Below are 26,329 nucleotides of genomic sequence, written 5' to 3'. Positions count from 1 at the left end.
TCCAACTCTGGAACTTTTATTCTCCTGGAAACAATCATCTGTGTCAGTGGTACTTCAGGGAAAAGGGGCACGCTCAATTCTGTCGAAGCAGGCGAGAGTGTTTGTGCACGGCATCCACAAAGGCTCCCACATGTTCCGGGTCCATGTCAGGGTAAAGTCCATGGCCCAGGTTGGCAATGTAGTGCTGTGGCCCAAAGTCATTCAGCATCTGCTGCACCAGCTTCCCAATCTCCTCCTGGGGGGACCAACAGGGCACTGGCTATAGGGGGGCCAGCACGCCTCTGTCCTCCCTATACCTAATAGTGACACATGGAGGGACTCAGTATTACTCATTCAAAAAAAACTATCGGATCCCTAGTATGGACCAGGCACTAAAAAGAGCCAAATGAACGAAATCAATGAAAAGAAACTCCTGCCTTCCTAGAGTCTATGTTGTGAATGGAATAGAAGGGAGGGATAAACCGGTAATGAAAACACACACATAGAAATAAACACAACCACATCCAGAACCATGAGAGTGCGGAGATAAAGTCACCAACACACACAGGAACCTGGTTGTTACCTCAGATGCATACAGGGCACAGGGGTCCAGGTTGCCCTGCAGGGTCACCGTCTTCCCCACACGTTCCCTGGAAGCAGAGTCAGTGCCCTGTTCTGGTGACTGCACATATTGCAGCTGTCCCCTGCTCCACCTCACCTTCCATCACTCACCGGGCTTTCTCGGGGGCCACTGTCCAGTCAAGCCCAACCACCTCGTAGCCAGCCTGGGCCAGCTCCTCAAGGGCAAAATGTCCATCCTTAGCAAAGATGATCTGGGGGAAACGGCAAATCTCAGGCTGCAGAGAGCTTTGCTCTGCTGGCTAGTAATAATATACCTCAGTCATACTTCTGCTGCCCTCTAGTGGTCACTTGGTTCCATGCAGGACTTAACTTGATATGCTCCACGGGCCCACCTTCACTCAGCCCATCCCCATCCTTACCATGGGCACCGGTGCCAGGCCTGCCTCCTGCAGCCCGGCCTTTACTCGCTTGGACACGTCACGGATGTAGGGCAGTGCAAACTTACTGAAGAGTTGTGGGCCAAGATGCCCTGCATGGGACTCAAAGAGCTGCAATGCCTGCAATTACGGGGTGGTGAAAATAAATGAAACACATAACATACAAAGAGGAGGCACACGTAGAATGTGCCTCAATTTTCCCAAGTGACTTCATCCCTGAGATTGCCTGAGCCTATAAACCCAGTTCCAGTCAAAAAGTTTTGCCTTCTCCAGATCCCAGTGCTAGCTTTGGTCTTTGAACAGAGCACTAAGCATCCCTGCCAGTATCTGGGCTTAGCTGCTCCAGCCAGATCACTGCAGGTCAAGCCTCTTTTGTGCCTGGCATTAAGATACCTAGCTTCTCAGGTATAAGGAATTGTATTGTTTCTGGTCCTTAAAGATTAAGCCCCAGGTTATTTGTCTCTCCCTCAGGTCTTACCTGGGCACCAGCAGCCACTTGTCCCACCAGATAAGGGACAAGAGCATCAGTGAGGATGCGAAGCAGCTGGTGACTGGCTTGTGGTCTCTGGTAAAGCCAGCGCTTGGCCTGAGACATGGTGCTTGAGCCACCACCCTCAACCATGTATGTCATCAGAGTCCACTGCAAAAGGCAAAAGCCAGATTGACACTTCCTTCCCTTTTCTTCACCCAGACCTGCCAAAGTAACCTCCAAGCCCAAGTCCCTGCCCTGGTCCATATTACCGGGGCACCAGCAAAGCCAATCAGTGGCACACGCCCAGCCAGCTGTTGTCGAGTGAGGGTGATGGCCTGGAACACATAGCCCAGCTCAGAGGCCACTGTTGCTGGATCCCGGAGGCGCTCTAAGTCCCGCTCTTCTCTTAATGGTTCTGGGAAGCTGGGCCCTTTGCCAGGCACCATGGTCACCTCCATGCCCAGTGCCTAGCAGGGGAGAAAACATCTGGGTTCCCAACCTGTAACTCCTGGATAATGAGATCTGTTCAACCCATGCCAGGAAGGAGGAAAAGGAGAATGTAACTCGGCCAAGCTCCATCTCCTCCGGCCTGTTTTCCCCTCTGTCCCATAAGGATAAGTGCTTTACTTGAGTCTTGACCATCCTTTCTGTTTTACACGTTTGTGAGTCAGATCTGAACAGGTACCTGGGGTACGACAAGGATGTCGGAGAAGATGATGGCAGCATCCAGAGGGAAGCGACGCAGTGGCTATAGGGAACAGAAGACAGATTGCTAGGTGGCCTGCGGAGGGCATAAATCCCTCCTCTTTTGTCGACCCCTCACCTGCAGGGTAAGTTCACAGCAGGCTTCTGGGGAGCGACAGGTGCTGAAAAAGTCCTGGGCAGCCCGAGTTTCCCTAAACTCTGCAGACAGAAAGGTAAGGCAGGGCTCAGCCTTGAGGAACGTCCAAGAGCCCTTTTCTGCCCCTCCAAAACTTTTCACTCTCCAGAGTTTTACCTAGACTCCGAGGCCCTGACCCTGACCTGGTAAGTAGCGTCCTGCCTGCCGCATGCACCAAACAGGAGTGTAGTCTGTTTCTTCTCCCCAGGCTGCTCGCAGGAAGGTGTCATTCTTAAGCTCCGGAAAACCCTGAGGTCTGGGGATCAGGAGGAGGGAAGGGTAGGGCTCAGTAAACTAGGCTGGGGGTTGGGCAGGGCTCGGGTTCTAAAGGCGGATACAGTCCATCCAGCACCGCTATCTGCCTTCTCCAGACCAGCTACCTCCCCGCCAATTCCGCCCTCTCTCTGCCTATCAGATGGTGTACAGGACTAGAACGGCCGGTGCTGGGGCCTTTACCCTACGCATAGTCCCAGTTTCCCCAGGCTCAAAGCCACTGGAAGGACTAGGAGAGTGGGGGTGAGGAGACGAAAACTCACTTAGGAGAATTGGTGGGGAGAGGGAACGTCTCTGGAACAAGAGTACCAATGGGCTAGTTCCGGGGCTGGAAGGTTTTGGGGCTGAAAAATCTCCAGGCGGGGGAATAGTCATGGGGGATCAGAGATGAAAGTCCGAAATGGGGATCTTAGTTGAGGATTAGAAAGCCCAGGGGGCGTCTCCTAAATTAAGGTCTGGGGTACGCAGTCCAGCTAGGTAGTCCCTGGGATGAATACTTTAAGAATCCATGATTGGAGGATTTGGAATCCCAGCGACTTGGGTTCTCCGGTCTGGGGAAGAAGGGTATAGGAACAGATTCCTAGGCTGGAAGATTCAGGTCAGAAGCCCCTATGGCCACACTGCGTGGTGGTCCAGAGAACTCACCTAGACTCTTTGGCCTCCATGATAAGCTTTCAGTAAACGCGAGCACAGTCCCCGTTACAGACTGAATCTGAGCCTGCCCTCTGCCCAGGCTCCGCCCCTTCCAGGGATGAGCCAGGGCAGTCGCCATATTGAAGGTCACATGATCGGACTCCCGCTACAGCTCCTGGGCTGCCCCAGCTGCTGCCCGTAGGACCCCACCCCTAGTCTCTTCACCGTAAAGTCCACTGTAGCGACGCAACAACAAATACACATCCACCCCCCTCACCCGCTAAAGACCTTTGCTGTAAATACACTTCTCACGGTGTGAGGAGTTTGCTCTCCTCTGACGGCCTGGGAATCCCAGAAAACTTGGCCCAAGGCTCACTTTTCACTCCCATTCTCCACAATTCTAATAATTTTCTTCTGGGCCCAACCAGCCACAACTGTGGTAGAACAAAGCTGTACAGGAAACTGAAATAAGTAAATATTTATATTACCTAGAAAGAGGCGGGCACAATAGTAGGTGCAGAGGTTACAGTGGTGAACAAGGCATTTTCTTCCTCTAAGGAGCTACAGACTGATGAGGAAACATAGAAATCAGCAATCACAATGGTAGATGTTTAAAGGGAAAAAGCTAGATGCAAGTAGCAAGCACTTCATTTAATTGGGGAAAGCAATGGTGTATTCCAAGAAAAGGGAACAGCATGTGCAAAGAGAAGTTGCAAAAGAGCAATTGGCTTAATGGAAAACAGGATATCAAGCTAGTGGATTTAAATAATCTAGAACTATCCAGAGTTCAGCTCATGCAGGCCTTTGTTACTTAACACGTATTCACTTTATCTTGTAGTAGTGTGACAGCATACAAATAGCTTGGAGAGATCAGAAGAGAGGCATTGTGTTCCCAACTTGTAAGGAGAAAAAAATGGAAAACTCTCAAAATTACATGGGATTATTTATTTATTTCTTGATACCTTTATTTGATAACTATATCAAAACATTTCCATCCAAGTGTCCATCAACAAATAAATGGATAAACAAAATGTAGTGTATTTATACAATGGAACATTATTCAGCCATAAAAATTAAGTTCTGATACATGCAACAACATTGTTGTAACATTATGCTGAGTGAAATAAGACAGATACAAAATGACAAATTCTGTACCCACTTACATGAAATATCTAGAATAGGCAAATTCATAGAGGCAGAAAGTAGATTAGAGCTTTAGTAGATTAGTCCCCAGGGACTAGGGAGTGGGGACAATGAGGAGTTATTGCTTAAGGATACAGAGTTTCCTGTTTGGGGTGATGAAAAAGTTTTGGAAATAGATAATTGTACACTTAAAAAATGGTCAAGATTGCAAATTTTGTCATATGTAAAGCTGATCGCCGAAGAATTGATGCTTTTGAACTGTGGTGCTGGAGAAGACTCCTGAGAGTCCCTTGGACTGCAAGGAGATCCAACTAGTCCATCCTAAAGGAGATCAGTCCTGGGTGTTCATTGGAAGAACTGATGCTGAAGTTGAAACTCCAATACTTTGGCCACCTCATGAGAAGAGTTGACTCATTGGAAAAGATCCTTATGCTAGGAGGGATTGGGGGCAGGAGTAAAAGGGGACGACAGAGAATGAGATGGCTGGATGGCATCACCGACTCGATGGACATGAGTTTGGGTGAACTCCGGGAGTTGGTGATGGACAGGGAGGCCTGGCGAGCTGCGATTCATATGGTCACAGGGAGTACGGACACAACTGAGCAACTGAACTGAACAACTTCTGTACGTGGTTTGTTTGTTTGTTTCTGCCTCCTCTCTTCCCACGTTGGCCTTTCCTCTCATTTGGTTTAGAATTACTGGAAGAAACTGGATAATGATCACCAGTGCCCTGAGGTTAGGAGTAACCACCAGGAACAAGTCTAAATGACTCAAGAGTCCCGTCAGCAGCCAGGCTGGGGAGGGATTATATTCCCAAACAGTATAGTCACACTGCTCCTAGGATGGGAAGCCTGACAGGATAGCTAACAGATTCTTAAAGATCAGCTGGTTGTAGTGAGACTCACTGGGAGCAAGGAAGCTCCAGAAGGTCGAAGGAATAGCGTTTCAGGCTCGATAGGATGGATGGTGGCTTAAAGGAAAGTAGTAGCAATGGGAATGGAGTGGGGAGATTGATCAGGTAGAAACTTCGGAACTTGGGTCTGGCTGAGTGAGTGGAAGACACAGAAATAGATAACAGGATTGAGTATCCAAGTACACAGGACAATACGGCGGCAATATGAGGTGCGCTTAGTCCAGAACTTACGGCGAAGGCTGGTGGAGGGCGGGGCTGAAGGTGGTAGGAAGCTCTGTCTGCTGGTTCGGCCGAAGCTCCTCCGCCCGGATCGCCCCCGGGCTTCCCTGGGCCGCTTCGCCATGGCTGGCCCGGGTCCGGGCGCGGCGCTAGAGTCCCCGCGACAGCTGCTGGGCCGTGTACGCTTTCTGGCGGAGGCAGCGAAGAGCCTCCGTGCCGGGCGGCCGCTGCCGGCGGCGCTAGCTTTCGTGCCGCGCGAGGTGCTCTACAAGCTTTACAAGGACCCGGCGGGACCGTCGCGCGTGCTGCTGCCGGTGTGGGAGGCGGAAGGCCTGGGGCTGCGTGTGGGAGCCACGGGCCCGGCCCCCGGTACCGGCTCCGGGGCCCTCCGCGCGGCCCGCGACAGCATCGAGCTGCGGCGCGGCGCCTGCGTGCGCACCACAGGCGAAGAGCTGTGCAACGGCCACGGTCTCTGGGTTAAGCTGACCAAGGTGCAAAGACCCGGGACCAGGGAAGCCCCTGGCTGCTCCCCTCCCCCATATCGAGCTGACTTAGCGTCCGGTGCTCTTCGCCCTGGGCTGGGCAGGGCGGGCCGCTGGCAGTTCCCTGACGGCCTCCTCGTCTGGTGCGTCCCGGCAGGAGCAGCTGGCGGAACACCTGGGCGACTGCGGGCTGGACGAAGGCTGGCTTCTGGTGTGCCGCCCGGCCGAAGGCGGGGCCCGCCTGGTACCCATCGACACTCCAGACCATCTCCAGCGGCAGCAGCAGCTCTTCGGAGTGGACTACCGCCCGGTGCTCAGGTCCTGCGCTGGGAGGGGTGGGGCTTGCTGGCCTACTGCCAGGCCCTAGACTGGCACAGCCCGGGCGGTGTGATCTGATAGGATTGACAGCAAAAGGGGCGGGACCTAAAGGGAGCTGGGATGGGGCTTCTGGAGGCATGGTTTAGAGGAGCCAGAGCGTTTGAGAAGGCTCCAGGGTCTTCTGCCGTCCGCTGAGGTCCCAATATCCCGTCCCCCATTCTGTGCGCACAGATGGGAACAGGTGGTGGACTTGACATACTCGCATCGCCTGGGATCAAGGCCTCAGCCGGCCGAGGCATACACTGAAGCTGTACAAAGGCTACTGTGAGTAAGCTGGGATGGGCTGGGGAGGAAGGAGCTCCAGGTCTGGGCCCGACCTAATTAGGGACTTGGGGTCGCTTAGCTATGTGCCCCCGACGTGGACCTACGAGTGCGACGAGGACCTGATCCACTTCTTGTACGACCACCTGGGCAAGGAGGATGAGAACCTGGGTAGCGTGAAGCAGTATGTGGAGAGCATAGACGTTTCCTCCTACACGGTGGGTGCTGGGACTCCTCCCACCCCAAGCAAGATGTAGTAACATCCTGCTCGATTTGGAACTCCTACCTCTAAACCACAGCCAGACCTGAATCCCCACAGGCCAGACTCAGTCCACCCCCAGTCTTGGAAGTCCTTAGGAATCCCTCGACACCTCCACCCTTAGCAGATGGATTTCTGTCTCAGCTCCGCTGTGCTTTCTTTCTTGGGCTCCCTGGCCCATCCACCTCTCTACCCTCCCCAGGAGGAGTTCAATGTGTCCTGCCTGACAGACAGCAATGCGGACACCTACTGGGAGAGCGATGGGTCCCAGTGCCAGCACTGGGTACGGCTGACCATGAAAAAGGGCACCATTGTCAAGTGAGTGGGCTCTGAGCACAACCGGGTGGGTGAGCCACGTACCTGTGAGTGTAAAGACATGTGTGCACCCTCCTAACCCTCAGGAAGCTACTGCTCACGGTGGATACCACAGATGACAACTTTATGCCTAAGCGGGTGGTGGTCTATGGAGGTGAAGGGGACAATCTGAAGAAGCTGAGTGACGTGAGCATTGACGAGTGAGTGAACTGACCTGGGGTGGGAGGTGGGACATGATCCTGGCAGCAGGATCTGGCCCAGCTTGGCGGCATAAGGTGGTCTGTGACCCCAGCAACCCCTTAAGACAAGGAGTTTCCAGAGTTGCTCATGTTCACCCCTCAGGACCCTGATCGGGGACGTCTGTGTCCTGGAAGACATGACTGTCCACCTCCCAATCATCGAGATCCGCATCGTCGAGTGCCGAGGTGGGGCTGAAGGCCAGAAGGGGGGAAGGGAGCCCCAACGTGTAGATGGGGGTTAGCTGGCAGTGAGTGTGGAGTGAAGGAGATAGACTTGGAGTTGGGATAAAGGTGACAGCTGGACTAACTCCAGGATCTGAAGCTTTGGGGCCCAAGCCAAGGGGACAGTGCTGGGTAGAGGCCTGCCTTAAAGCCATCAAAGTACTTGGGCTCACCTGGAAGAGGAATGGAGTTCGGACCTTCAGGCATCCCTATATTATAGTGGTGGACAGAGGAGCTATCACTGAATATAATCATCAGAATCAGGTGATAGAAGGGGATCCCAAAGGTCCCAAGTTTCTAGGGGCTAAGGGTGACACAAGGCTGAGCATTAAGGAGCCATTCTCAGGCTTTGGGGCCAAAGAGAGAGGCAGCAGGCGCCCTAAGTGATCTCACTCTGACTTCTTCCCCCAGATGACGGGATTGATGTGCGTCTTCGGGGGGTCAAGATCAAGTCTTCTAGACAGCGAGAATTAGGGCTAAATGCAGACCTGTTTCAGCCCACCAATCTCGTGCGATACCCACGCCTAGAAGGCACTGACCCGGAAGTACTGTACCGCAGAGCTGTTCTCCTGCAGAGGTGGCTGTGGTCCTGGGCCAGTTAGTCCCTTCCCTCTCCCCCCACCCCCCATCCTGAGTCTTTTGTCTGTATGGAAGAGATCTTATATCTTATATCGTATGCTATTCCACTTCAAGAGGCAGAGAGCCCCTGGGCCCTGCCTTCTCCTGTCCCTGTGTGTGGGGGGTGGTGAGAGGGTCTTGCATCTATCACTTCAGCCGCAATTATCTTTACCCAACCTCCCCAGATTCATAAAGATTTTAGACAGTGTCCTGCACCACCTGGTACCGGCCTGGGACCACACGCTGGGCACCTTTAGTGAGATTAAGGTGAGCCTGACTCACGCAGTGCTGGTCTTGGCAGTGGGCATCCCTTTCTGCAGTTGTTCACGCTTCATCAGAAAGTTCTTAGATCTACTCTAGGCCTAGACTTTTGCTAGGCTCTGGGAACATAGGAAGAAAAGCGAAAGCGAAGTCGTGTCCGACTCTTTGCGACCCCGTGGACTGTAGCCCACCAGGCTCCTCAGTCCACGAATTTTCCTGGCAAGGATATTGGAGTGGCTTGCCATTGCGTTCTCCAGCGATCTTCCCAACCCAGGGATCGAACCCAGGTCTCCCACATTACGGGCAGACGCTTTACCGTCTGAGCCACCAGGGAAGTCAAGGAAGAAATACAGACACAAATAATCAAAATTTAGTGTTTAGGGTCCTATTTCCCAGAGAGTAGGTGAAATACCCAGGGCTTGGGGAGGAGAGGTGACAGCATGAACAGGGTAGATTGTATGAAAAGTGCACACTGGGAGTTCCTAGCTGTTCAGGAAGACTTGAGAGAAGCATAGACATAGATGTGAGTGTGATATGGGATGAGGCAGGAGGAGGTGGGCAGGAGGCTGGTCCTGGTAGCCAAGGACACCGGGGCCAGACTTTTTTCCTGGTCAGTGGAGCCATTGGGAAGTTTTTATGTAAGGTAACGACAAAGTTGGGTTTTTATATAAGGTAACAACGAAGTTGGGTTTTTATGTAAGGTAACGACAAAGTTAGATTTTAGAAAACTTCCTCTGGTGGCTGGACTAAGGGAGAGACTGAAAGCAAGGACCAGGGATAGAGTAGGCTTGAACTGGCCCCATGGGGTTGGAACAGAGAAATGTTCCAGGGCCTGGACAGAGTCTGACTGCCTGCCGGCCCTGCTCTGGCCACCTCTCCCCGCCCAGCAAGTGAAGCAGTTCCTGCTGCTGTCACGCCAGCGGCCAGGCCTGGTGGCCCAGTGCCTGCGTGACTCAGAGAGCAGCAAGCCCAGCTTCATGCCACGTCTGTACATCAACCGGCGCCTCGCCATGGAACACCGTGCCTGCCCCTTACGGGATCCCGCCTGCAAGAATGCTGTCTTCACCCAGGTCTGGACCACCTGGGGTCAGAGCAAGGGCGGGTCAGCAAGGGGACTAGGGGACCTGAGCAAGGTCTTTAGGCAAGAGTGGGTCTGGGTCTCAGACGTTCCCACAACTCCCTCCCCTTCTCCCTGGCCCCAGGTTTATGAAGGCCTCAAGCCCTCTGACAAGTATGAAAAGCCCCTGGACTACAGGTATGGCTTGGGGGCAGGGGACCTGCTCCACCCACACACTGCCTCTGGACCCCTCAGCATTACCCCTCTGTAGCCCCTACTCCTGGGTGGACCCTGGGCTGGTGGGTCATCCTGAGCCCTAGCCCGGTGTAATGATAGAGACTTACCCCTCCTTACAGGTGGCCCATGCGCTATGACCAGTGGTGGGAGTGTAAATTCATTGCAGAAGGCATCATTGACCAAGGTGAGGCCTTGAGGGCCAGTAGCAAGAGTCCTACCATATTGAGAGTGGTTGGGGTATCCGGGGTGACCAGCTAACCCAGATAGGGGACTTGCTTCTTACCCCATCATGGGGGCTGGGGCTCTTGTGTGCCTCAACTGAGAGCATCTGTCTGTCCTTTCAGGAGGTGGTTTCCGGGACAGCTTGGCAGACATGTCAGAAGAACTGTGCCCTAGCTCGGCGGACACCCCTGTGCCTCTGCCCTTCTTTGTACGAACGGCCAACCAGGTAAGCTCCCACCCCTTCCTCCCAAGTTGTTTCTGCTGTTCTGTCTCTGCAAACCTCCCAGGTGCCAGACTAAGCCAGAGAAGGGGCATGGGAGAGACTGAACTGCCCGGGACAGCTTCTGGGCAGACAAGGAAGGAGCCATTGTGTGTTCAGAGGGCTCCTTCAGGGCCCCTTCGTGGAAAGTGTTCAGGGAAGTCGTTGAGGCATCTGGGGTAACACAGGAGAATCCATCCCAGGCCACGCTGACAGCTCTGTCTCGGGGGCAGGGCAATGGCACAGGCGAGGCCCGAGACATGTATGTGCCCAACCCCTCCTGCCGGGACTTTGCCAAGTATGAGTGGATCGGACAGCTGATGGGGGCTGCCCTTCGGGGTAAGGAGTTCCTGGTGAGTAGCCTAATCTGCACCCCACCAGCTTAGTCCTGGCTCTTGGAAGGAAGAGCCAGCCAAACCCGGGCAGTTCAGGGCGTGAAGACAGCAGTGTTTGTCCCACAGGTCCTGGCTCTGCCGGGTTTCGTGTGGAAGCAGCTCTCTGGTGAGGAGGTGAGCTGGAGCAAGGACTTCCCAGCTGTGGACTCTGTGCTGGTGAGTTAGGGCGTGGACTGGGTTTCTCTGCCCTGCTCTCAAGCTCGTTGCACCCCTAGGCTGTTCTGAACCTTCTCGTACCACGCGTGTTTCCCCTCTCCCACCCCCTGTACTGCCGTAGCTTCAATTCCTATCACTGTTCTGGTGACCCTGAAAGGATTACTTACCTCTGGACCCAGACTCTCTGCTAAGCCGAGGGCTATATATGCATTTACCTGCTGGACTTCTCTCCCAAGATGGCACCATGGGCTCAGCACACTCTTCATCCTCTCCCTCTAGGGCTCCCTGTCTCACAATGGCACCGCCACCCACCCCTCCCCTTGCCAAGCCCCTCAGGGTCATTCTTCACTCTTCTTTCTCCCTCACCTCCCACATTCTGTCACATCTGCCTTTGGAATCTGCCCACCTCTCCCATCTCATTATCTATCCCTCTGGTTTAATCACCTTCCTTCCTGATGCAGCCACTGATTGCAGATCTGGTGACCGTGTCTCCCTTCTTACCCATCTGGTCTTCAGCAGGCAGAGTAGTTCATTTCACTCTCCCTGTTTAACCCCTTCAATGGTCCACCCTGGGCTCACGATAAAATGCAGAGTCTGAAAAGGCCTTACATGAATCCTATATCTCTGGACACTTTCCCAGTTAGGTTCCTCAGGCCTTTTGCTCTTTCCACCTTTTTTTAAGGTGTTCTCTCTCCTGACTTCCTGGTGGCCCAGCCAATCATTTGGGTCTCAGCTTAGATGCCACTTCCCCCAGCACACCTTCCCTGATCTCCGTGGCTGGTTAGGCATCATCTTGATGCTGGGCTTCACAGCCCTTCTACTGACCCCCTCACTACCTGCATAACAACTGCCTTGCCTCGCTGCCTCCCCTGCTTTCCTGTGAGCTGCTTGAGAAAAAACAGGACTATCTCCACAGTGAAAAGCTGACCTTCCTGCCTTTCAACCCCCAGGTGAAGCTCTTGGAAGTGATGGAAGGAATGGACAAGGAGACATTTGAGTTCAAATTTGGGAAGGAGCTAACATTCACCACTGTGCTGAGTGACCAGCAGGTGGTGGAGCTGATCCCTGGGGGTTCAGGCATCGTGGTGGGATATGAGGACCGTTCCCGTTTCATCCAGCTGGTGCAGAAGGCACGACTAGAAGAGAGCAAGGAGCAGGTACTACTCAGAAGCCAGTGGAACAGAGAGCTGTGGACAGCTCCCAGGAGCCAGAGCCCAGTCTGAGGGGCCACCAGAACCCAGCCCCAAGAACCCTGGCCCCCACCACCCCTCTGCCCCACATTCCTGCTGATCTGTGGGGCACAGAGATACTTCATCTCCGTGTCTGGAGGCCAGGTGTCCCCACCACACCCAGAGCTGGGAGTTGTGCCGTCTTCTCCAGCCAGGCCTTCTCCCTTCTCCCCAGGTGGCAGCCATGCAGGCAGGTCTTCTGAAGGTGGTGCCACAGGCTGTGCTGGACTTGCTGACATGGCAAGAATTGGAGAAGAAGGTGTGCGGGGACCCAGAGGTCACTGTGGATGCCCTGCGCAAGCTCAGTGAGTGTGGGACGGGGCAGCACAGTCCCCGGTGGGGCTTAAGGACCTAAGAATGAATTCTCTGTGGCTTTGTCCCACCAGCCCGGTTTGAGGACTTCGAGCCATCTGACACCCGGGTGCAGTATTTCTGGGAGGCACTGAACAACTTCACCAATGGTCAGTGGAAAGGGCAGAGGACTCCACTCCTGGGATACAGAGATGGGGGAGGTGGTAGAGTTTCCTCCACCAGCACCTGGGCGCTGAGTTCCTTCTTCTCTATCAGAGGACCGGAGCCGCTTCCTGCGCTTTGTCACCGGCCGCAGCCGTCTGCCAGCACGGATCTACATTTACCCAGACAAGCTGGGGTGAGAGCCGACGGGGAGGGGAGGTCTAGTCGGAAGAGCCTGTGGCTTACCTTTGCCCTCCACCACACACACATTCACCTGTCAAACTGCTGCCCTGTGCCCCTCCAATTCTTCCTCATCTCTGGTCCCTCCACACCCCCAGCTATGAGACCACAGACGCGCTGCCTGAGTCTTCCACCTGCTCCAGCACCCTCTTCCTGCCACACTATGCCAGGTGGGTCCCCTAAGTTCCAGCCTGGGAAGTGGGGCGGCAGGGAAATGTGACATCCTAGGGTGGAGGAGGGCTTCAGTGTGCAAATTGGAGTCCCAGAGCCCCTGGTCATGATGGACGGGCTTCTGCACCTGGTGCTGAACAACTCCCTGCCCCCCGCAGCGCCAAGGTGTGTGAGGAGAAGCTCCGATACGCTGCCTACAACTGTGTGGCCATTGACACCGACATGAGCCCTTGGGAGGAGTGAGTCGGCACCAGGGGGCAGTCGCGGGCCTGCAGGACTGCGCCTGCGCTGGTCCCGTGGGGTGTCCCCCTGAGCACCCAGGGCAGAGACACCTTCCCTGGACCAGCGCAATCTGAGCAGAAAACGCCAGTGCACTCACCCCTGGGTGCGGTTGAAGTGGGTGCAGTGGTTTGACACTAGTGGCCCAGCCCCACAGACCCTCAAGCCCTACACGTGCTCGGGTTTGCTTCCAGAGCTATTTCACCTCTTGTGAGAGGAATCTTCCACAAGCCCAGCACAAGCTGCCAGGCCTGAGCTACTTGAAGGGGGCCTTCTAGCTCCCCACCTCATGGACTTTGTTTCAGTTTTTGACTCCTTTTTTTTTTTTCCTCCATATTTTTCTCTGGTTTTAGCCTGAACTAAAACTTTATGGGGGTAGGGGGATGGAGGCTCCTCCCCCAACAAGTCTCCAGGGATGGATAGGGAGTGATGGCCATCCTCCTTGGTCACCTGAAGCAAGAATAAAGCAACAACTGAACACCCTCTCCCTCACATGCTGGTCTTTTCCTCCTCTCCCTCCATCCCCAAGGTGTGAGCTCCAACTTTCTTTCACCAACTCAGTACCAACTGACAAAGTGCCACCACCGTCCCTGACTCAGAACATATAGCTACTCAACATTAAATCTTAACTACTGCTGCTACCCCCTATTCATCACTTCTGCAACACCTGGCTCCCTGCCTGCTGTCTTGCCCTCCAAGACCTTGCCCAGGTTAAGGCCAGTTATATCCTCTCTGAAATCTTCAATAGCTCCTCTTTACCCAACTCTAAAACAAAACCTAGGCTTTAAACCTCCTCCTAGGTTTTATGCATGTCCAGCCCCAGCCTTTTCTCCCTTAAGAGCTTCCATGACACTCTATCCAAGAAGCTCTTGCACATGGAAAAGTTGAATAAATGGATGAATTCATTCCTTCAGAGTATGTTTATTGGGCTCCTGAGGGATGTTAAAGAAGACTGTTCAGGACTTAAGGGTCCTGCCAGGAGCCAAGGAGACATGTGTCAAGTGGGAGTGGTAGGGCTTTTCAGCGGCAAACATGAAATCTGGAGCTGAGAGGGGAAATAAGGGGTCCTCTACACAGAAGCAGGAATAAAGCTGGCATGGTGTCTTCTGGAACGGATGTGGTGATGTGGAGGGTGGGAGTCCGCCTTCAGGAATCAAGTGGGCAGAAGAATCTGACATCCTAGAGGACAGAGCTTGCGATGGCCGATAAAACACCCAAGTCAGGAAGTGACAGGAGGCAGCAGCATGGCTACCCACCCCCACGCCGCCTCCAGGAACCAGACAACAGAGGCGCAGTGTAGTCTCAGAACAAGTACCCTTACCCTCACACACTCGAGAGATCCCGCCATGTGGATGCAGTCCCCACAGGGGGCCGTCCTCCTCACGCACGGTCCCCAGAGGAGTCAGCTCTCGCACCGCTTCCCCACGACGTCCTCTAGGGCGCGCCCGGACGCCGGCCTGCGGGAAAACTCCACTTTGGCTTTGAGATCCGCCCCATCCGCATCCCGGGGTGTGTGCATCCTCAAGACCACCACTCCGTAATTTGGAATCTGATGCTCCGTATTAGCCTTTCAGGCCCTGCGGCTTCCCGACCCCCACGCCTTGGGTGGTCCACAGGAGACGGGCCCCACTTCTGCAGTCTCTTTCTGCCAGAGGCGCTGGAGCCGGGGAGGCAGCTACTCCCGCCCAGCTCCGCTCTTCCCGGCCGCTTCGTCTCTCCACCCGGGGACTCTCTCCTCCTTCCCCTTCTCTGCTCTTCAGGGAAAGGCCTGGCCAGCACGGGCCTGCCGGAGGTAGTCTGTTTCTGGTACTGGCCACACGAAGGGCTTTCCAGGTAGTTCAGTGGTCAGGAATGCAAACGGCTTCCCAGGGGACTCAGCAGGAGATGCAGGTGACGGGGGTTCGATCCCTGGGTTGTCAAGATGCCCTGAAGGAGGAAATGGCAACCCACTCCAGTATTCTTGCCTGGAAAATCCTATGAACAGGAGAGCCTGGAGGGCTATAGACATGGGATCTAAGAGAGTCAGACACGACTGAGCAAGCACCTGCCACACAAGTCTTTGATCTTTTACCAAATTGGACCCACACTGTGTATTTTGTAACTTGCTTTTCATTCATTCATTCAGTGAATGTCAGGAGCCACGCTGGCTACAATGGGTAAAATGGTTAAACATCATTTTTGTCATCTTGGGATTTTACCTTTAAGGGTGTGACCAGTGCTCACTCAGTCATGTCCCACTTTTTTGCGATCCCATGGACTGTAACTAGGTAGGCTCCTCTGTCCATGGGATTTTTCAGGCAAGAATACTGGAGTGGGTTGCCATGCCCTCCTCCAGGGGATCTTCCCCACCCAGGAATCGAACCTGCCTTACCTGTGTCTCCTGGATTGGGAGGCGGACTTTACCACTAGCACCGTCTGGCAAGCCCAAAGAGACATTTATTAAACAGATAATCGCATAAATAATGGGCTTCCCAGGTGGCACTGCTGCTGCTAAGTCACTTCAGTCGTGTCCGACTCTGTGCGACCCCATAGACGGCAGCCCACCAGGCTCCCCCGTCCCTAGGATTCTCCAGGCAAGAACACTGGAGTGGGTTGCCATTTCCTTCTCCAATGCATGAAAGTGAAAAGTGAAAGTGAAGTCCGACCCTCAGCGACCCCATGGACTGAAGCCTTCCAGGCTCCTCCCTCCATGGGATTTTCCAGGCAAGAGTACTGGAGTGGGGTGCCATTGCCTTCTCCGTCCCAGGTGGCGCTAGTGGTAAAAATTCGCCTGCCCTTGCAGGAGACTCCGTTGAAACTGTGGGTGGGGAACATCCCCTGGAGGAGGAAATGGCAGCCCTCTCCAGGACTTTTGCCTGGGAAATTCCATGGACAGAGGCGCCTGGCAGGTTACAGTCCATGGAGTAGCAAGGAGTTGGACACGACTGAGCACGCACACATAAACAACATTTAATAACATTCATGTAAGAGTTCCAGAGGAGAAGTGAAGGATTTCATTAGAAGACAGAATCAGATGATTCTAACCAAAGTGGCTCAGCGGGGACTTCCCTGGTGGTCCAGTGGTTGAGAATCTGCCTGCCAATAAAGGAGACAGGAATTGGATCCGTGGTCCGGGAATGAGGATCCCACATGCCCCGAAGCAACTAAGCCGGAGCAGCAACTAGAGAAGGCCCACACAGCAAAGAAGAGGCCATGCACTGCAACCAAGAACAAGTGCTGCCAAAAATAATACATAATTTAAAAAAAAAAATAGGAAATGGGAATACCAAAGAATTTTTTTTAAAAAGTGGCTCAGAGAAATACTAAATCCTTAGGGAGAATACGGTACAAAAACCAACTGAGAAGTATGTTGAGTCCTGTGTTACTGGAGTGTGAAGGGAAGAAAGAGATGAGACTAGCCTCGGAGGCTTTTTGAGAGTTTTACGTTGAGCAGCCATGAGAGGGTTCAGCAAAGGAGTGACATGATTAGATTGCCTTTGGCAGCCCCGTGGAGAATGAGTTGAGAGGGGTAGACTACAGGCAAGGAGGAATCCAAGCAGGAAATAATGGTCACTGGAACAAGGGTGATACTCATTTTCACCATTATTTTTATTGGCTGTACTGTATTACATTATAAGGCATTTCATAACTTTTATTCATTTCAAACCCTCAACAGATGGACATTAAGGTTGTTTACAAATTTTCTGTATTGAAAAGTATAAATGTTATAATAAACATCTTCATGCATATATCCTTGCATACCTATTTATTTTCTTAGAATAACTTCTTAAAATTGCTTCATCAAACTGCTGAATTGCCCTCTAGGAAGGATGGATCAATTTTCACTCCCATTAGTGTCTATTTCCTAAACTCTTACCAACTCTGGGCATTGAATTTAACACACAGAAAAACTGTATGATTGTTATTTTAATTTGCACTGCTTTGGTTATTTACAGCATTGAGCAATTATTTTTCTTCTTCTTCCTCCAGGGGATCTCCCTGACCCAGGAATCGAACCCACATCTCCTGCATCATTAGGCGGACTCTTTACCACTGAGCCATCTGGGAAACTCAAGCAAAGATTAATTAACTTGCCCAGGGTAGGTAGTAAGTAACGAAGTTAGGATTTGGATGACGCTGTCAGCTCTACAGCCTACTGACATGGTAACTAAGGCACTGTGTCCTGAATATTAACCACTTTGTTGTGTCAGGTGTTATAAATATGTCTTCTCAGCCTGTACTTTGCCATTTAATTTCATATTTATTCTTTTCTAATATACAAACTTTAAAATTTTTATGAATTAAGTACTTCCCTGGTGGTCCTAACCTTCTCAGGTGGCACATTGGGTAAAGGACCTGCCAGCAATGCATGAAACTCAGGAGATGTGGGTTCAATCCCTGGGTGGGGAAGATCTCTTGGAAAAGGAAAAGGTAACCCTCTGCAATATTCTTGCCTGGAAAATTCTATGGACAGGGGAGCCTAGTGGGCTACAGTACATAGCATCGCAAAGAGTTGGATAAGACTGGGTGACTAAGCACACACACACACTGGTGGTCTGGTGGCTAAGACTCTGTGCTCCTAATGCAGGGGGCCTGGGTTCAATCACTGGTCAGGGAACTATATCGATGCCACCTACAACTTAGAGTTCATTGTAGTTATGTCTGTACCACAACTACAGACAGTTTGAATTTCACTTCTGCCATTATCACTTCTCATTTATCAGCTACACTTTCATTTTGTTGGCCAATCCTCAATTATCCTTTTTTTTTAATGTCACATGGGTTTATCACTGGGAGACAAGAAATTAACACAATTACAGTCTTTTCTGTCTGTGAATGAACTTAATAAGAGAGATGCGGTGACTAATCACCAACAGACTTTAAAAAGTGACATAAGGATTTCCCTGGTGGTCCAGTGGCTGAGACTCCATGCTCCTGATTTAGGAGCCCAGGTTTGGTCTCTGGTCAGGGAACTAGATCCCACAAGCTGCAACTAAAGTTTCACATGATGCAACTAAAGAGCCCATGTGCTGCCATTAAGACCCAATGTAGCCACAGAAATACATATTTTATTTTAAAAATTTAATTAAAAATATATTGTCTACCTATCTTTAAAAAAAAAATTTTAAGTGACATGATTGTTCTCTCTTGATGCACATCCATCATTATCCAAGTTGATTCTGACAATTTTTTATATTATTCTCCTCTCCTTTTATGGAGGAGAGAATTCTTGGAGGAATTTACTCCACCATTTCTACTGATGTTGTCTGTTCCTTTTGTATTTATTTCTAAATTTATTAGATAGAAAGTTGTGGACAGATTTAAAAGAGACAGTTCCCAAATTTCAGTAACTTCTGTAAAACGCTAAAACTTTATGCTGTCAATATGGTGTTCTCCTTCTCCCTGTCCCTCCTCCCTGCCTAACTTTTTTCATTTTCTGAATGTCTTTATCACTTTTTAATATATGGCACTGTTTACTGATTTATTATTTAAACTTCTTTATTATTTATGCTGCCTCTCCTGGCTAGGATGAAGGCTGGATCCTTTTTTGTTCATTAATATATCCTAAGAGCCTAAAACTATTCTTGGCACATAGTAGTCATTCAACAAATAGCTGTTAAGTAAATGAACTGTGGCCCATAAACTGTACTTTGCGATTTAAAAACAAGGAAAATCAGATATCTGAAGGTTTTTCCAATACAGGAAGAAAATTAAAAATTGATTAAATCACTAAGTTTTAAAGTGATCAGTTTAGAGCATAAATATCCAGATTCTGACCTTCAAAACCACCAACAGTGAAAATTCTATGTGCTTGAAAGGAAATATTGAATTCCTAATTAATGAAGTTTCTTTCCAAGCTCTGAATAAACACTATAGCATCATTTGCTCTCTAACTTATCATGAATCTATTAGAAAACTGCTGGGCTTATGTACAAAAATAAAGCACAAATATTTTAGGACCTGAAATTGGTAGCCAAAGTAGAGTTTCTCTTTCCATTTTTATCCTTCACTCAGCACTCTAAAAATAATACTTCCCTGTCCCAGTGACATGTCCGCAGCCAGATGGAGTGGATGAATATTGTGATGTGGCCAGTAAATTCCCAAAGAGAGATTACTTGCAGACTGTGGGAAGACTATTTCTGAGCCAAGGCCCAACTTTTGAAAAGTTTCTTTTGTCTCCCACAGTTCAAAGAGAACTTAGAGCTTGACCTTCTTAAACTATTTCCCCACCACATACAGACACATATACATAAACGTCCTTTGGGGAAGAAATGTGAACAGGAAAGAAGCAAACATTATAGGGAATAGCTTGTATTCAATAATCATTTATTAAATACTTCCCATGTGATTAATAATTAAAAGTAAATAATAAGAGTGAGGCTAGGCATGAGGGCTAATAATAAAGATTAATTTAGTGAAAAGAAATGTTTAGAAGAAGAGGTGTTGTCAGTGATCCAGGCCCTCAGCCCAGTTTTCGTACTACCACACAGGATAACAAGGGAAAATTTATGAGAAATTTCTAATTCGCCCAATTATTATTTACTTAGCATGTCCCAGATTCTGTCTAAGATCTGCAGAGACCTCTCTCTGCAGATATAAAGTCTTTTTAGCAAATAAGATACAGTCTTTGTCCTCAGGGGGTTCCCAGTGTGATACAGAAAACAGGAAAAAGGAGAATGACAGTCCTTTGTGGTGAGTGCCGTAATGTAAGAACTAAAAGCAGTGAGAGCCAGCAAGAAGTCCTCAAGGCAGCAGTTCTTAAAATATGCTCCATGGACCTCAACATTTCCCCAAGACCCTTTCAGGGGGTCTATTGAGTTAACATCACTTTCATAATAATACTGAAACACTGTCTCCTTCACTGTATTGATATTTGCACTGATCATGCAAACCCAATGCTCGATGAAACTGCCCGTGCTTTAGCATCAGTCAGAGCAGTGATGCCAAACTGTATTAATAGTCACTGTATTCTTTACTGCCACAGGCTTACCATAAACAAATTAAAAAATAATAAAACAAAGTAAGTTCCACTTAAGAATGTCTTTGATGTGGCAATAAAATAATTTTATTAAATCTTTGTCCTTGAGCACGTCTTTTTAATATTCTATGTGGTGAAATGGGAAGTACACGTGTAACACTTCTGTGCATACGAAATAAGTATGATGACTGTCTCCAGAAAACTCATGCCATTGTTTCATTTGTGAACTACTGCTTTTTTCACAGAACACTGTATTTTCTTGAAAGAACAATTGACAAACTGGACAAAATTTATCAAGAGAAGTGAAGTAAGCCTGTCATTTCTAGGTAAGGCACTAACAATGATGATATCTGAGCTTTCAAGAGAAAATAGGAAGTTTGGGAAACTTGTCCCAAGCTTGCCAGCATTCTTAAGGACTTTATCTGTCTATTTATTGGCTGTTCTGGGTCTTCATTACTGCACACAGGCTTTCTCTAGTTGCAGAGACTGAGGGCTATTCTTCCTTGTGGTACATGGGCTTCTCATTGTGGTGGCTTCTTTTGTTGCAGAGCACAGGCTCTAGAGGCACAGGCTTCAGTAGCTGTGGAGCACGAGCCTAGTTGCTCCATGGCATGTGGAACCTTCCTGGACCAGGGATCAAACCTCTGCCTCCTGAACTGGCAGGCAGATTCTTATCCACTGTACTGCCACAGAATTCTCCATTAAGGACTTTTCTAATGATTGGTGATGATATTAACAAGTGTGATTTAAAAAATATTGTATAATGAGTCAACGTTGGGAAGATCTGCATAATTTAGTGAATCAATATTTTACAAATAAGCAATGTATCAAGTTGCAAATCATGCATGGGTAAAATGCCTATTCAAAATGCAAGTATTATACCAGAGTACAAAATGTTCATTGATACAAATGATTCTATATCACAACTAATCATTAACAAACTACCATTTCTTGAGTTTAGTGTGTAGTACTGAAGAATACTCACAATTATTTGACAAAGACTATTAAAATCTCTTTCTTTTTTCCTACTATGTATCTGTGTGAGGTCAGGTTTTCATCAGCCCAAACCATATATCACAACTGATGGGAAAATTCAACTGTTCTCTATTAAGCCAGACATTAATGAGATTTGCAAAAGAAAGGTGAAACCATTGCATTCTTCTCACTAAATCTTTTCTTTTGAAAACATAGTTGTTTTCAATAAAGTGTTACTGTTACCATGTAATGGTTTTGTTTCTATTTTTTATTAATTAATGTTTTTAAAATTTCTCAGTTTGAATTTTTAATATGGTTTGTATCGACAGATTCAACCTATACAAACAAAAACTCTTTGAAGCTTCTGATAATTTTTAAGACCATAAAGAGTCCAGAGACCAAAACATTCTGCCCCAAGGAAATAATTTAAAGTGAGTTTAAATTGAAGTAATCCTTCAACTACTTTCTTCAACTAGAGGAGAAAGTCCTCCAGTTCCCTGAAAACATTTGCTAATTTAAACATGAGCATTTAAAATGGATGCCAGATATGAGGTTGAATGCTGTTCTTACTTCATAACTAGCTCTGACCTCAAAACCATGCTGTAATTCCCAAGGCTTCTGCTTGTTTGAGCTAATACCAAAGAGAGAAAGAATATTGCTGCAGAAGGAAATGGTAGTCAAGTTTCACGTCTCCTGTGGCCAAAGCAATCACTCCATGGCTCCCTTTATCAACTCAGCATTTAGAGCTAAATAATTTTCCAATAACTCGTCACCAGCATTCTAAAGTGAAAGAAAGGCAGGGCACAGATAGGCTAGTTTTATGGATGTGGCCGCAGGACTTTTTTTTTTTTTTTAGTATGTTCTAGGCTGAGCTCCTACTCTTCTGGCTGAAAGTTGGGGAAAAATTACAAGTCCTGTCTTTCTCATTGATTGTTGTAGTCCCACTATCTAGGATCTCAGACACTGGTTGGCACATATTAGGCATGCAATAAATATTGTTGAATGAAGTCAAATTCCTTTATTTTTATTGCAGAAGTTAGACTCTGCTTCCTAACTGGCAGGGAGCTAAAGTAACTAAAGTTTTAACAGATGGATAGAGGACTTCCCTGGTGGTCCAGTGGTTAAGAATCCGCCTGCCAATGCAGGGAACATGGGTTTGATTCCTGGCTGGGGAAGATTCCATGTGGCACTGAGCAACTAAGCCTGTGTGCCACAACGGCTAAAGCCCTCGTGCCCCGGAGCCCGCGCTCCGCAACAGGAGAAGCCACCGCATTGAGAAGCCTGTGCACCACAAGGAAGAGTAACTCCACTTACCCAACCAAAGAAAGCCCTTGCACAGCAACGGAGATCCAACGCTGCCAAAAATAAAACAAATACATTTTTTAAAATTAAAGAAATATTATTAAAAAGAGATGGATAGTAAAAGAGGAAGCTTCCAAAAGAGAGAACCACCATTGTTCCTGTTATTCGGTGTAGTTTACGGAATCCCCTGGTGGTCCAGTGGTTAGGACTCCATGCTTTCACTGCCAAGGCTTGGGTTCAATTCTTGGTTGAGGAACTAAGATCGCTTGAGCCCAGCAGCGTGGCCAAAATACAGAAACAACACAACCTTCATCCCAAACCAGATAATGCATCTTAACAATCTGCCTTAAAAATGTACTGCTTAAAACAAAACAAAAAGAATTATTTTATTGTTATCTCACAATTGTTGACGTCTAGACTCAGCTGTTTGGGTTCTCTCATCCAGTTGTAGCTTCTTAACTGGTCTCTGGAAGCAGAGATTCTATTATCAAAACAGCAACCACTGTGATCCTTCAAAAGCCTGCTATATCGCTGCTCCTCTAAAACAAGTCAACGTCCTCACAATGCCTACAAGACCCACAGGACCTGAATTCTCCACCTTCTCCCCCATTGCCTCTCTGGCCTCCTCTGCCATCATCCACTCTCCCCCAGCTCACTTTCTTCAGCTCTATTGGCTTCTTTGTTGTTCTCTGAAGTTGTCTTCTCTCTCCAAGGCCTTTGCACTTGCTGGTCTTGGAAGGCTCTTACTCAAGATATTCATTTGACTCACTCTCTCCAAGCCACTGTTCAGTATCACCATCACAGTGCGTGCTAAGTCGCTTCAGTCGTGTCTGACTCTGGGCAAAACTCCTCCCCTCCTCCCCGCGGCGCCCTTCTACGTCGTCATCTATTACTCGGTGCTCGTTTTCTTCTCTGCGGGCCTGCCCAGCGCGTCCCATCGATCTGCCCGGCCATCGTGCGCCTGCGCCAGGTTCCTCTGTCCATGGGATTTTTCCAGACAAGGATACTGGAGTGGGTTGCTATGCCCTTCTCCAGGGTATTTTCCCCACCATTACAGTGAGATCTTCCCGAATCCCACCCTCCCGACCAACTATTGATGGCTAAAGTTGGATGTTTTCCATACCATAATAATCTGGTTCAGAAAGCCAACGTTGAGTGGCCACATTAGACCCCACCGGACATAGAAAACCTTGGCCATCCTTGGTGATTTCTCTACTGGTCAGCCCTAAACCGCAGCTCCCAAAGGGCTGTCCTTCCGCAGAGTGGTAGTTCGGACCAGGTCCTAAAAGGAGAATTGCCTGAAGGAAGAGACTGTGACTAGTTCCCCTGCAACGTGAGGGACGCTCAGTGGGCGTTGGTAATTTGTGAATGAATGAAAAGGCTCCAGCGGCCCCGCCTCCTCTACTCCTCCCCTCCTCCCCGCGGCGCCCTTCTACGTCGTCATCTATTACTCGGTGCTCGTTTTCTTCTCTGCGGGCCTGCCCAGCGCGTCCCATCGATCTGCCCGGCCATCGTGCGCCTGCGCCTTTTGGCTGTCAGTCGGCGGCGGCGTGGGGAGCGCGGGGAGCGCTGGGAACCGTGGCGGCGCGCGGGGACCTGAGGTAAAGCTGCGGCTTCTGCGCTTGCCAGGCCGCGCACGAGCGGGTTTGAGGGGGGAGCTGCGCGGTGGAGGCCGCCGAGCCTCACTTCACCGGAGGGAGGCGGGCTTCTCAAGCCTGGCAGAGGAGGGCCAGAGCGGGTAGCAGGGGCGCAGAGCCCGAGTCGCCAGCTCGAGTGCCTGCCGGACCTGGCCGCGGAGCCAAGTGGCCGAACTAAAAGGAAGCTCGGGGAGCTTCTGAGCCAGCCACCTTGTGCAAAAGTTGAGGAAATTGAGTTTCAGGGAGGGGAGGATCTGCTGGAATTCACAGCGAGTGAGCACCAGACGCCCTGAGCATAGAGCCTGATCCTTTCCACTTAAAAGTCCTTCGTTCTTTTATTCTGTTTTTGGTTGTTTTAGGTGCAAGATACAAAAACAATACAATACAATAACTCCTGGCTGAGAGATCAGTTGTGATTCGGGGTTTTTATCAGTTTACAAGGGGAGAAGGCAATGAGGGCTATCGGAGGCAGGTTGAAGATGCCATGAACACCCTCTCTAAATCCTGAGTGGCTAGCGAGTTTTTGCCTTGATTCCCATCATTCAGAGTCGTGGCAATGACATTGAGACATTTGTCAGGCTGCCTGGTATCAGTTATGTTCATGATTATCACCCAGAGCCTCACTGAGAGCAGGAACCTCAGATCCTAGTGACCTGGGTTCTAATGTCCCTTCTGCACATGTTTGAGCTTGATGCTTACTCTGGGTTGCTGTGAGGTTCACAGATGCTCATTCCACAACTACTGACTGAGTGCCTGGCATCTGACAGGAATTATGTCAGGTACTGGGGATACAGCTATGACAGTCCAGGAACTCACAGGAAATAGACATTTAAATAAACAGGCAGATGGACTTCCCTGGCAGTACAGTGGTTGAGACTTCACACTTCCAATGCAGGGGCAGCGGGTTCCATCCCGGGACTGGGGTGGGGGTGGGGTGGGGGTAAGATCCCACATGCCACACTGGTGGCAGCCAAGAAATAATAAAAATTAAAATAAATGGGCAGTAAATCCTGAAAGGTAGAGATGATCTGTATATAGTAGAATGGAAGCCTTTAAGGAGAAAAGAGTTACTTATCTGGGAGGGTGGGAAGGGATAGGAATGTCTTTATACACAAGGTGATTCTTCAACTGAGTCTTTAAAGTTTAATTGGTGATTACATACTGGACACAGGAGAAAGGCAACTAAGGAAGCAAGAACAGCGATACAGGGACCAGAATTATGCAGCAACATGGTTCAGCTGGCACAGAAAGTTTCCATGACCTATTATCAAAAACTTTTATAATGCTTGTCATTGTTTTGTGTGCTTGACATGGGTTAACTTATTTAATATTTATAACAACTCTGTAAAGTAGAAACTAATTATCCTACCTTAGAAAATTAAGAAAATGGAGGCTTGGGAAAGGTATGTAGCTTGCCCTGGATCATACAGCTAATTCATGGTAGAGCTAGAATTAAAATCCAGGCAGTCTGGTTAAAGGGCCTGTGAACTTAACCACCAGGCTTTTTTCTAGAAACTGAGGACGCTGAGTTTTACCTCACCTGTAAGTGACAGAACCAGAACTCAAACTCAGGTCTTTTAACTCTTTAAGGATCCAGTGTTAATACTTTTCATAGTAACATCAGATGTTATGAGATTTATATAATGCCAGATTGAAGTTAAATTCCAATCTGAGGCTGTGCCTGCTGGAATTGAAAGTACCATATCTTTATGTTGTGGATGTTGTGTAAGAGCCTTTACTTTGTGCTTGGGTATGGGGGGTGTGTGTGTTACAGTTTAGATACTGATGTGAGGAGCCCAGGACTGATCAAAATTATGATAAAGGAGCAACGTTATTTACCAGTTTGGTGTTAAATACATTTTGGTTTCCAGAGCATTGAATTTCACTTTGTTTTTGAAAGGTTACATCATTTGTTGTAAGTCAAAGAGTACTTTTGTTTTAAATCAGTAAGGATTTGTGAGCTTTTAATGTGCCTCTCTTCTTTGGTAGCAGCTGTAAAGATATTTTTTTGAATGTCAAACAGTTTCATTTATCACCTTGAGTCTGAAAAAAAGAAATTAACTTGGTTTGTTTCTGTAATTGGGCTCTGCAAACCTAGGTTAAGATACAAGCTTACATTTGGGTTTATAGTGTTATATTTCAAGTTGGGGGTAATGAAAAAATGGGAGCAGGTGGCTGAATTAATAGAAGCAT

The 26,329-nt window shown here is 49.2% G+C and overlaps 3 protein-coding genes across 4 annotated transcripts in view; 2 read left to right on the top strand and 1 right to left on the bottom strand.

Moving 5' to 3' along the window:
- On the bottom strand, positions 1-3,407 carry UROD (uroporphyrinogen decarboxylase). Its single transcript, XM_055402896.2, has 10 exons — positions 3,269-3,407; positions 2,494-2,606; positions 2,294-2,373; positions 2,156-2,218; positions 1,740-1,937; positions 1,477-1,638; positions 981-1,118; positions 712-812; positions 563-629; positions 1-235 (listed from the first exon to the last, which is right to left on the bottom strand). The coding sequence occupies exons 1-10, from the start codon at positions 3,286-3,288 to the stop codon at positions 74-76; spliced, it is 1,104 nt and encodes a 367-aa protein (XP_055258871.1). The 5' UTR covers positions 3,289-3,407; the 3' UTR covers positions 1-73.
- A 2,161-nt stretch (positions 3,408-5,568) lies between these two features.
- On the top strand, positions 5,569-14,169 carry HECTD3 (HECT domain E3 ubiquitin protein ligase 3). 2 transcript variants are annotated; one of them, XM_055403047.2, is made up of 21 exons: positions 5,569-6,022; positions 6,171-6,331; positions 6,563-6,655; positions 6,735-6,870; positions 7,114-7,229; positions 7,313-7,426; positions 7,569-7,651; positions 8,099-8,264; positions 8,491-8,572; positions 9,454-9,636; positions 9,769-9,821; positions 9,980-10,044; positions 10,205-10,308; positions 10,575-10,694; positions 10,803-10,892; positions 11,843-12,049; positions 12,297-12,426; positions 12,508-12,582; positions 12,689-12,770; positions 12,913-12,984; positions 13,144-14,169. In XM_055403047.2, the coding sequence occupies exons 1-21, from the start codon at positions 5,654-5,656 to the stop codon at positions 13,226-13,228; spliced, it is 2,586 nt and encodes an 861-aa protein (XP_055259022.1). In that variant the 5' UTR covers positions 5,569-5,653; the 3' UTR covers positions 13,229-14,169. The 2 variants fall into 2 exon arrangements, 1 of the variants encoding a protein (XP_055259022.1); XR_016037175.1 differs by lacking the exon at positions 13,144-14,169 and having other exon boundaries at positions 12,297-12,380; positions 12,913-12,970.
- Positions 14,170-24,049: 9,880 nt separating this feature from the next.
- Positions 24,050-26,329, top strand: part of EIF2B3 (eukaryotic translation initiation factor 2B subunit gamma) — a 123,194-nt gene continuing 120,914 nt past the window's right edge. The window contains exon 1 of the mRNA XM_055401792.2: positions 24,050-24,100. The gene's annotated coding sequence lies outside the window, so the exon portion shown is untranslated. The remainder of the gene's footprint in view (positions 24,101-26,329) is intronic.

Source organism: Moschus berezovskii, chromosome 4, assembly GCF_049115385.1.
Source record: "Moschus berezovskii isolate FMDL1 chromosome 4, NW_MosBer_1.0, whole genome shotgun sequence".
NCBI lineage: Eukaryota > Metazoa > Chordata > Mammalia > Artiodactyla > Moschidae > Moschus > Moschus berezovskii.
This window is presented reverse-complemented; position numbering and strand designations above follow the sequence as displayed.

Coding starts and splice junctions, on each gene's coding strand:
- UROD (XM_055402896.2), bottom strand. CDS start 3,288: ATGGAGGCCAAAGAGTCTAG. Junction 2,374..2,493: donor GGCAGGACGCTACTTACCAG/GTCAGGGTCAGG, acceptor TTCTGTCTGCAG/AGTTTAGGGAAACTCGGGCT. Junction 630..711: donor GTGGCCCCCGAGAAAGCCCG/GTGAGTGATGGA, acceptor CTCTGCTTCCAG/GGAACGTGTGGGGAAGACGG.
- HECTD3 (XM_055403047.2), top strand. CDS start 5,654: ATGGCTGGCCCGGGTCCGGGCGCGGCGCTAGAGTCCCCGCGACAGCTG. Junction 10,045..10,204: donor AGAAGGCATCATTGACCAAG/GTGAGGCCTTGA, acceptor CTGTCCTTTCAG/GAGGTGGTTTCCGGGACAGC. Junction 12,427..12,507: donor GGATGCCCTGCGCAAGCTCA/GTGAGTGTGGGA, acceptor TTGTCCCACCAG/CCCGGTTTGAGGACTTCGAG.